Here is an 11,417-nt window from a genome sequence, read left to right as displayed (position 1 = left end):
CAATACAGCCAGTAAATGCAAACCAAGATTTCATCTGGGGCTTCAGCAAAGAATCAGGATTTCTGTTTCAAAACTGGAGGAAAAATTAGTTGTGCTGAATTCTTTGAGAGATAGCACAGGTTTTGATGTGGTGCCTTACCAAGGGATTTTCAAAGGTAATTTTGACTATACACAATTTTCAACTTTTATGAGAAATGTGGAATTTCACTTGCAGTGGACTGAGGTGCTGCTAAAACTCTCACACTTGATGCATTGCTCTTAACTGCACTCCAAATAATTACAGACTGGACTAAGGGTAAAAAATGGCTGAACACCAATGCCCACTGAGGACCACTGAGATGACACAGCCTCATAGCACATCTTGCCCCCTTCTAGAATAATAACAAGCATGTGGATTGCAACGGCACCAACAGCAAAGACTTGACTTATTTAGCCCTTAGAGCAATCCAAAAAGGTAGGTACTATTAATAACCCCATCTCACAAATAGAGGAATTAAGTGGCCCAGGCCCACAGAGGTAGTCAGTGCAGACTCTACCACTGTGTCCCTGCCTTAGCCCCTTGTGGTCAATTGCCCATCTCCTTGTTTGTCTCTTCTATTGGATGGTCAGCTCCTTGCAGACAGGACCTGTGACTTAGCTAGGCTTCCTTACATCCCCTGAACCTCGCTTCTAATATCTGCATGTTTAACACACACAGTATCCTCTGGAGAAACTTATAATAAGGAAATGAGGGTCACAGGGGATCCTTGGACCAGCATGTCAAAAGGTTACACATTACAGTCTCTTACCTTATTTCTGTCAAAGACCAAGAAGCCCTTCTAAACTCTGCATTCTGTTTTTTTCCCTACCTTCTCATTGGTTAAAGGAAAACTCAAGCCAGAATTCTGAAGAACTGCGCAGTATACCATGACAGTCCATTGTATTAAATGTTCTGATATGAGGAGCTCCCTTTGTAGCTCCGATTCAACCCCGAGCCTGGGAACTTCCATGTGCTGCAGGTGCGGCCCTAAAGAGCAAAAGCAAAAGCAAAAAAAAATTTAAAAAGGTTCTGCTATGAGCTCAGTTTGCATATGGCCTTCTTTGGTATACTCAACGCTTTGGAAAGTTTCAGGCACCATTAAAAAAACCAGGATGTCCTTTACAGTTGATTATATGGTGACTGTGGACATTTCTACAGCGTTGAGCATTAGGTTTCAGGGGGCATGGTCCCCTAGGGAGGATGTACTTTCTTTGGGAAAATCAGATTTCACAGATGCTGCTTTCCCTAGAAATGTAAATATGAAAACTAGGTCTGTTATTCTCAGTTACTGACCTTACTCCAGAGACCTTTCAAATGCTGACTGTACAAAAACTAAAACTTAGTCAACATCCCAGAATGTCAGCCATTATTGTAAGCTAAGAAGGAAAAACATATTACAGTCTACCTTAGCTAGCATCCTCTTCTAATTATTTAAGTCAATTATCCTTATGGAAGAGAATTCTATGTTCACTGATTGTATGCTCTGTATAGCACAATGGCAGAAAAAAAAAAAAAAAAACCTTGTATCTATAGTTAATCCAGTTAAATTGTACTTGAAGACCATACCCATTTCGGAATTTAGAAATGACCATAATGGGGCCGAAGGACTCCTCTTTGGCAAGATACATGTGATCTTCCACATCTGTGAAGACCGTAGGTTCCATAAAAAAGCCTATTTGAAAAGCAGAAGAAAATGACGTCAATTATAGGGTAATTTTCAATTAACGGTTCTCTCATTTAAGTGTAAATTTTGATCAGTAAGACCAAAAAGACTTGCAGTTTCCTTTTTAGTGTTAGCATTCCTAGGTTCTTATTTTTGTAATGTCCTTATTACAAAAATTTCAAACATATATAAAAGTAGAGAAAAGAGTATAATAAATAGTAAAACAAATATTGATACATATTTTGCTATATTTGATTCATGTTTTTCCTTACTAAAATAGTTTAAAGCAAATTCCAGAGATTTACACAATTTATACTCCAGTTTTTCAGTACAAATCTATTTTTTTTAAAAAAAGGACATTTTATTACATACATTAACACATCTAACAAAATTAATGCTAATTCCTTATTCATAGTTTACCTTTCAGTTTTTTTAACTTCTAATTTTTTAGGAGTTCCCATCATGGCTCAGGGGTTAACGAATCCAACTAGGAACCATGAGGTTGCGGGTTCGATCACTGTCCTTGCTCAGTGGGTTAAGGATCTGGCGCTGCCGTGAGCTGTGGTGTAGTTTGCAGATGAGGCTCGGATCCCACATTGCTGTGGCTCTGGCGCAGGCCGGCAGCTACAGCTCCAATTGGACCCCTAGCCTGGGAACCTCCATGTGCCGTGGGAGTGGCCCTAGACCAAAAAAAAGACCAAAAAAAACCAAAAAGACCAAAAAAAACCTCTGATTTTTTAATTGAGATATAATTGATATAACATTATTTCAAGTGCATAACATAATGATTTGATATTTTTATTCAATTTCTTATTTCTAGAAAACATACTTTTAGAGTGGATTTGTTTGACTCAGGATTCAAATAAAAGTTCCTCACTGCATTTGGTTATTAGATGGCTTGAATGTCCTTTAATCTAAAATATTTCTCCCCTTATCCCTGCCCCTTATTTTTCATGCCACTGACTTATTAAACAGACTGATTCAGTTGTCCTGCAGAATATCTTGTGCATTTCAAATCTGCTATTGCTTCCTTGGAATAACTTTAATTTTTTCCTCTATCCCCTATATTTTCTGTAAATGGAAAATATGACCTAAAGACATAATTAGATTCATGGTTAAATATTTTTGGCAAGAATAGTTCATAGGTGATGCTATATGTTACATGTTGCATCCCATGGAAATATATCCTATCCAGTTATCCTGCTTTCACTGATGCTAAGATTGACCAGTGGTCCAAGTGATGACAACCTGACCCATTCATTGTAAAACTGTGTTCTCCGTATGACTGGCAGGCAATCTTGGGGGCGGTACCTTATAAATACCCACGGCCTCATCAACCTTTCACCTAATAACTTTAGCTTCCCTTCATGACCATTGCCTGACTCAATTATTTCACTCAATTAGGGAGTACAAAACAGTGATTGTTCTATCCCATAATTTTTTCTACATTCAGAGCAGAGGTTTTTCCTGCAATAAATAATTAAATAAATAACTCCTTTAATAGCTACATGGTTACCCAAAAAACATGTCATAGACAATACACAGGCTAATTGTTGAATTTTTTTTCCTTCTAGTTACCAATTTGCAGAACCCAGTCTTGGTGTACAACCTACCTAGAACAGTAAATAATGAAGTTGTGCAGTTGTTTTTTTGTTTGTTTTTCTCTCCTTTTGGGTATCATGGCATGGAGCCATTCACATGCTTCTGTAACAAGCACTGCTTTGGACAACAGGAATGAATCCTTCCCAGGCTGAAGCGACCGAGATTAAATCTCACATCGCCAGGAATGAAAATCACCAGTGCCTGAACAACATTGTTATCCATTACACTTGTTTACAGTACAGCTAAGGGCCTGTCACATCCATTTCATTGGACTTTTCACATTCTCATAAAGCAGGATGTGCACATTTCATCACATTTTACAACTGAGGCTCAGGAAAGCTACTGCCTAAGGTATGAGTGGGATACTAGAAAGTACTGGGATCTAGAAAGTAGATCAAATGGGATCTAGAAAGTAATTCTTGTGATCATAACATAAATACCACCACTTACTTTTGAGGCAAGATGGTGCTACAGTGAAAACTGTTACCATTTATTCCGATTTAAGAAGCCAGACCCCCAGCATACCTCCCATGGGAGTAATCTTACCTGGCCTTTGCACTTGCCTTCCTCCATATACCAAGGTGGCCCCCTCTTTCACTCCAGCTTCACAGTACTGCAGAAGCTTTTCCAGATGAGCCTTATGATTTTGGGGCCCATGATCAGTAGATCTGTCAAGCGGATCACCAATTTTCATCTTTTTAATTTCTTCCACCTGTATGTTACCCAGTTCACAAAACACAATTGACTGTTAATCTTAACAATGAATACCCTTGACGAGATTCCACCAGGTGGTGGTGCTGTGCTAAGCTGTTTAAAGCCATGTCCTTATTTAGTCTTCACCATAGCATCGAGGTAGATATTATTTCCTTCTTACATATGAAGAAACCCAGGATCAGAGAGGCTAAGTGACTTGCCCAAGGGCACACAACCACTAAACACTGTAGCATTTTCTTGACTCAAAAGCCCAAACTTTTAACCACTGAGTTTCAATAGAACCTAAGCCACATATGCTATATTAAAATTTTCCTGAATGTTAATCCATTAAAAAGGCAAACCTGATACTCTGGAATTTTTGTTAATACAGCATACTTACAGTCTTCATTGCAAAATAATTTCTAAAATGGCCACATTGTTGTCTTTTTTTTTTTTCTCTCCCCAAATGAGGTAGACTGCCCTTGTTAAGTTTTTATGGTATAGCCACACCAGAGGCTGTGCTAGAATATTCCAATGAAAAACCATCTTTATTGCACAACGTTCACCACTGACATGTGCTCCTTAGTTATCTTAACCTGTTTCTGCCTTTTCTTTTTTTTTTTTTTTTTGTCTTTTTGCTATTTCTTGGGCCGCTCCCGCGGCATATGGAGGTTCCCAGGCTAGGGGTTGAATCGGAGCTGTAGCCACAGGTCTACGCCAGAGCCACAGCAACGCGGGATCCGAGCCGCGTCTGCAACCTACACCACAGCTCACGGCAACGCCGGATCGTTAACCCACTGAGCAAGGGCAGGGACTGAACCCACAACCTCATGGTTCCTAGTCGGATTCGTTAACCACTGCGCCACGACGGGAACTCCTGTTTCTGCCTTTTCTGATGTTAAGTCCAATTTAAGTAAGAAGAAAGAATGGGAGTTACCATGACCCCACAGGGCCATGAATTTGAATTTGGGTCTGGCAATAATCCCTTGGTAAGTGCTGAAGAAACAGCTGTTGGAAGAAGGAATATATGATTGTATGTGTGCAAAACATGTTTGACGGACTGATACAGTAAATTCTTGACATTTCTGGTCTCAGCATTTGAAACTGCAACAAGTGGTAGTGATACACGGTGCTATAACTTGTATTTGACTGAGCCACAAAGCTGAATTCTAGGAATGTTCATGAGGCAGCCACTGCCCATCAGATGCCTCTTCATGTGCCTTCCTTGTTCTCCACTCTCATGAGGAGAGATGCCTTTGCTTTTTGAGGATGGGATGGGGGCACTGGCTCTGAAGAAAGAAAAGCTGGGTGATGGTTTTTCAAGTATAAACACATTCATGGTTACTATTTTCATAATAATGACATAATGTAGTATGTTTATTTTAGCCACAGAGTTCATCTTAGTAGTTCTATAAATGACTTTTAGTCTCCTACTTACGGAATCATAACCAACTACAGGGGGAATCTAACTATCTAGCGATCTATTTTAATGGAGGAAATTATATGCTATCATTTGACTCTCAATTCAGGATTTGTAAGAATCAAGTGGTATATCCCTCACAGTCAATTTAGGCACTTAGAAAAATCAAGGATATAATATATTCTAAATACAGAGCAAAATATAGGTAATAACAGCTCAAGTATACTTCATCAAGTTAAAATATATAGACCGATAACTTTCTACTAGGAAAAATTATAAACACATATAAAGGTAGATCATTTTTTAAAGTAGATTAAATAATATAAAGGTAGATGATTTTTTTAAAAGTAGATTAAATAATATAATGAAACTCCATGTACCAATTAGCCAGCTTCGACAATTGTCAACTAATGACCAATTTATCCCCCCATTTTCTTCTTCCCCCTTGGATTTTTTTAAGCAAAGTCTGGACTTTGTCAGAAAGTAGTTATAAAAGATAAGGCTTTTGTTGCCTTTATTTTATTTATTTATTTATTTTTGGCTGTGCCCACAGCATGTGGAAGTTCCTGGGCCAGAGATTGAACCTGTGCCTCAGCAGTAACCCAAGCCACTGCAGTGACAACGCCGGATGCTTAACCTGCTGTGCCACAGGAGAACTCCCAGATTGAGTTGCTTTTAAAAAAATAAAATCACAGTACTATTATCATCTCTAAAAATTGCTAATAATCCCAGAAGTATTTTTAAAATAAAGGCAATTTCTCCACAACTCCTAGAGCAAATCTGAAGATGCTCACCACTCTTGTCACAAATTCATCATGGATGGATTCTTCCACAAACAACCGTCCAGCTGCAATACAGTTCTCTCCTTTGTTGAAAAATACTGCCCCCATGCCCTTCAGCAGCAAAAGAAAAAATACTGTTATTATTTGGGAAGTCAAGATTGCCCTAAAATTGCACAGACCGAGAATTAGGTATTATTGAAAGACAGCAGACAAGACAGAGAAGTCATAGAAAACCACGAGCCCTTGGCCTAGTTAGTGATGAGACCTGCTTGGAGATATGTGTTTCATCTTGCATAGTTTTAGGAATCTTTTTTCTCCTCCTCCTTTTGGTCCATGTGTAAAAGTACTTTTAAAAAAATGTGTACCAAGAAAGACATATCAATAAGAACAGATTTTGTGTTGCCAGAAAATTTAGGTTGTTCTACACATTTAAACGTAATATTTGGATATCAAATTTCACTTTTAAAATCTCTGCATCAACTTATACAAATCATAAATGTGTATAAACCTCTATATCAGTTTGTAAAAAGTTGGCCCCCAACTTTAAAAAATACCTTTAATTATAAAGACATTATTTTTAAATTAGTGCTCTGAGCAGTCCAAAATCTAAGCATAAAAAGGACAGCCTCCATTTATGATTACACAAAACAAAATCTCATCTTAAGATTCCTGATAAACAAGGGGGTAAAATCCGTTTCAGAAGTAGGCACATATTTATTGGACTTGACCCACCCTTACCATTCGCACGGCCTTGTCAAGCTCACAGTCATTGAATATTAGGAGTGGGGATTTGCCACCAAGTTCAAGGGAAACTTTCTTCAAGTTGCTTACAGCGCAGCTAGGGAAAAATAAATGGGATATGAGCGTTTAGTCTATTAGTCTCTCTGTTATTTTTTTCAACCATAAATTACTACTTGGCTCGGAAAACATAACTGAGCCTCCAAAATGTTAAAAAGCTTATTCAAAGACAAAACATGAACAGCAGAATGGTGAGAACTGTTTAAGCTAGGTGATGAACATATGGGAGTTCATTATGCTATTCTGTCAGCTCTGTGTATATTAGAAATATCCCACAATAAAAAACTTGCTTCTTTTTAAATCCTGTGGTCAAATGATTAGAGGTCCTCGTAAGTAAATTCAGATCCTTTAGGTATATAAATTTGGATTACATAAAGTCCTGGCAAAGAATTTAACCTTTAACCAGATTATTGGAGCACTGGGGAAAAAAAATATCAGTTTTTAGAAATACACTGTTCAACTCTCCCTTCGTGCAGAACTATTGTTATTTAAAGCATTCTAGGAGTTCCCACTGTGGCTCAGCAATAATGAACCCAACTAGTATCCATGAGGATGAGGGTTTGATCCCTGGCCTCATTCAGTGGGTGAAGGATCCAGCACTGCTGTGAGCTGTGATGTAGGTCATAGATGTGGCTTGGATCCCATGTTGCCATGGCTGTGGTGTAGGCTGGCAGCTGCAGCTCCAATTCAACCCTTAACCTGGGAACTTCCATAAGCCGTGGGTGTGACCCTTAAAAAACAAAAGAGACACACAAAAAAAGTATTTTAAATATTCTTAAAAATTCAGAAAGGAGGGAAAAAAATCCAAAAATTCCATTCCATGGTTCAATGACTTTTTTTTTTCTTTTACCGTTTAGATATACTTATTTCTGGCCTGGGTCCGAGCACAAGCTTTGCCTTATTTAACATAGTTAGGATTACCCAATATACACAATCTTACACCATATTTTTCTTTCCATTTACCATTTAACAACACTCGAATGCTCTTAAAAATTTTCCATGAATATGACTGCACAGTGTTCCATTATGTTGACATACTTGAACCACTGCCTTATTTTGCACATTTAGATGGTTTGCATTTTTTTTCTGAACTAATGTTACTGCTTTTTAGGGCTTCGTTTTATAAGTAATCCAGATTTATCATTTATATGTCTTCTCAGTTTCTTAAGCTACAAACACAGCTTTGGCCACAGCTTTAGTACGGAAAATGTTTCGTGCTGGATTGTGAAAGCTACCAGAAGCCTGCAGAATTTCAATATGGCTCTGGTTTTACTGACTCGGGGCTTTACAATTTGGCAGATATTTTACTGTATTCAAACATTTCAATACCCTGCTGTTATTGTAGATACATCTTTTAAATTAGATGTGTTTTTTTCTCCCTCCAAAACACCCTATTTAAAAAAGCAAAAACATAACCAAAAACCTGGTTTTAACAGAATTTTTAGCAAATCAACACACTAAAACCAATACCTCTTCATGATCTGTTTGCCAATCGGAGTGGAACCAGTGAAACCAAGTTTGCGGATATCAGGATGTTCAGAAAGACGCTGTCCTGCTATGCCACCTGTGGAATTATGGGGAAATCTATGAATTAAAACACTGTCAAATTCTTATGGAAAAGGTTCTCATGTTTTGAATTCGTTAAAGTAGATTTCTAAGCTCTTGCTTAAATCTTAGTTTTACCTTTTCTCTATTAGTAACAAAGTGACAAAAATCTGAATAAAGTTTCCCATGCTGATTTTGGTACCCCCAAAAGATGGGGGGGACCTTGGTTTTTTGATCTTTAATTTTTAAAAATTGAAATGGGCCATCTTAGGGTAGTTTTACAATGTTGTTCAATTTCCACCCCTCCCACCCTACTCATTTTAAGGTTTTAGCACATGATAAGTATGTTTATACTTGACTGTTTGGTAAACGTCTTTTAATATAGTCATGAGTCAGGACGAGACCCTGGTGAGAAAACACTCATTTAGCTACCCTTGAACCAGTCATTAGTTACAACAAAGTGGGTCCTTGGGGGGCTTACCTGAGCCTGGAATGATGTTGATGACTCCCTTCGGAAAGCCTGCTTTAACAGAGAGCTCTGCAAACTTCAAAGCAGTCAAGGGTGTGACCTGAGCAGAGGCAGACAGCAATTACCTTCTTCAGACTCTGTCCGGTCCTTTTGATCAGTACCCAGCTTTCCCTTATGGCTGCACGAGAGTTCATTTTATTTTTTCTTTTATTTCAACATAAGTTCTGACTTACAGCAAAGTTGCAAAAATAGGACAAAGCATTCCTGTCTCCATCACCCAGATTCCTCCAATGTTCCTATCTTACTACATTTGCTTTATCCTCCATCTCTCCCTGTTTTGTTTTTTGGTTTTTGTTTTTTTTTTGTCTTTTTTGTCTTTTTGCCATTTCTTGGGTCGCTCCCGCGGCACATGGAGGTTCCCAGGCTAGCGGTCGAATCGGAGCTGTAGCTGCCAGCCTACACCAGAGCCACAGCAACTCGGGATCCGAGCCGCGTATGCAACCTACACCACAGCTCACGGCGACACCGGATCCTTAACCCACAGAGCAAGGCCAGGGATCGAACCTGCAACCTCATGGTTCCTAGTCGGATTTGTCAACCACTGCGCCACGACGGGAACTCCTCCCTGTTTTTGAACTGTTTAAGGAGTAATATATAGATGTGTCCCTTTACGTCTAAATACTTTTGTGCACATTTCTTGAAAACAAAGGATTCTTTTACATAACCACATTGCAATGATCAAAATGAGGAAATTCACAACTGGCAGAATACCTAATTTATATTCCTTATGCAGTTTTCACCAGGAGCCCAATATTGTGCTTTATAGAAAAAGAAAATCCGAGATCATGCATTGCATGTATGTACCATATCTATAGTCTCCTTTCCTCTGGAAGAGTTTCTGGATTTTCTTTTATATTTTCTTACACTGACATTTTCGATAAACACAGGCCAGTTATTTTGTACAATGTTCTTTTGTCTGGATTTGCCTGCTGTTTTCTCATGATTAGATCCAGGTCATTCACTTTTGGCAACAACATCACAGGAGTGATGCTGGATTCTTCTCGGTGCATCATGTCAACAGGAACCTGCTGGCAAATAATCCCAATCTTCGAAATATTAACTTTGTTCACTCAGTAAAGGTGATCTGCCAGGCTAGATCACTGCAAGTTACTGCTCTACACTTTATAGTTCATAAATATGTTCTAGGGAGATACTTCAAGACTTTAAATATTCAATTACTCTTCAAACTTCCGATAGTTTTAGCATCCACCGATGAGTCCTCTCTGAATCAATTATTAGAATGGCTGCTAAATGGTGATTTTCTAATTCCATTTCTCCTACGTGTATTCATTGGCTTTTCACTACAAGAGCTTTCCCTTCTCTTTAATTAATTAATATCAATGTGAAATGATGGATTCTTACTTTATTTAAATGGTTATAATCTTTTGCTATTATTTCTTCTGAGGTTCAAATTGTTCCAGCCTTGGCTGATGGGAGTCTCTCTACTGTGAATCCTGTGCCTTTATGACATGTCCCAATCATTCTTTCAGCACTTCCTTGCTTTTTTTGGCCTGCAACACCTTGTATTTTCTGTGCTCCCATCATTTTTTCAAGAGGCTGAGATTTTTTAGTGCAGAATAGTATTTAAAAATTGCAATACAATGTGAAATATATAATATTATTTGTCTTTAGGTCCTGGCACACAGTTCCTAAAACTTTTCAATTCAAGTAAAAAGTGCCTTTTGTATACTAATGATATGGCTGGTAGCTGGGAGCCCCTAGGTAGCTTCAGGATGGGATCTGGTTGCCATAAAGACCAGGCCATGATTACAGAGTTGGAATTTTCAGCCCCATTTCAGAAGAGCGGGGCTGTAGGTTGAGTTGCATCATCAGTAGACAATGATTCAATCAATCACATCTATGAAATGAAATTTTCATAAAAGCCCCTCAACAGCAGGGCTCAGAGAGTTACTGGGTTGGTGGGTGCACCTACGTAATGGGAGGGGGGGCACATGTGAACTCCATGGGGACAGAAGATCCTTCTAGATTCACCCTATGTACCTCATCATCTGACAGTTCATTTGTGTTCTTCGTTACATCCTTTATAATAAGACAGTGAGAATAAGTAAGGTACTTTTTAAATTCTGTGAGCCATTCTAGTAAATTATCTCATCAGAGGATGGGGTCAAAGGAACCTATGAATTTACAGCCAGTTGATCAGAAGGTTGGGAGGCCCAAGGCTTGCAAATGATGTCTCAAGGTGGGGCAGTCATGTGGGGCCGAGCCCTTCACCTGTGGGTCTGTGTCTGTGCTGAAACTCCAGGTCATCAGCATCAGAATGGAATGGACTTGTAGGACATTCAGTTGGTGTCTGGAGAATTAGGGATAGGTTGGTATAGAAAGGAAAGAAAGAGAGAGAGAGAGAG

The 11,417-nt window shown here is 38.7% G+C and overlaps 1 protein-coding gene across 2 annotated transcripts in view; it reads right to left on the bottom strand.

Annotated features, from left to right (window-relative positions):
• Nucleotides 1-11,417, bottom strand: part of ALDH1L2 (aldehyde dehydrogenase 1 family member L2) — a 59,647-nt gene that overhangs the window by 5,272 nt on the left and 42,958 nt on the right. For both annotated transcript variants that reach the window (XM_047788120.1, XM_047788119.1), the window contains exons 16-21: nt 9,004-9,091; nt 8,448-8,541; nt 6,918-7,017; nt 6,192-6,290; nt 3,831-3,996; nt 1,586-1,691 (exon numbers count right to left, since the gene is read on the bottom strand). In XM_047788120.1, the coding sequence (XP_047644076.1) occupies nt 1,586-1,691; nt 3,831-3,996; nt 6,192-6,290; nt 6,918-7,017; nt 8,448-8,541; nt 9,004-9,091 (653 nt within the window). The remainder of the gene's footprint in view (nt 1-1,585; nt 1,692-3,830; nt 3,997-6,191; nt 6,291-6,917; nt 7,018-8,447; nt 8,542-9,003; nt 9,092-11,417) is intronic.

This window comes from Phacochoerus africanus, chromosome 7 (genome assembly GCF_016906955.1).
Source record: "Phacochoerus africanus isolate WHEZ1 chromosome 7, ROS_Pafr_v1, whole genome shotgun sequence".
Classification (NCBI taxonomy): domain Eukaryota; kingdom Metazoa; phylum Chordata; class Mammalia; order Artiodactyla; family Suidae; genus Phacochoerus; species Phacochoerus africanus.
Note: the sequence above shows the minus strand (reverse complement) of the source record. Positions and strands in the feature narration are given on the sequence as shown.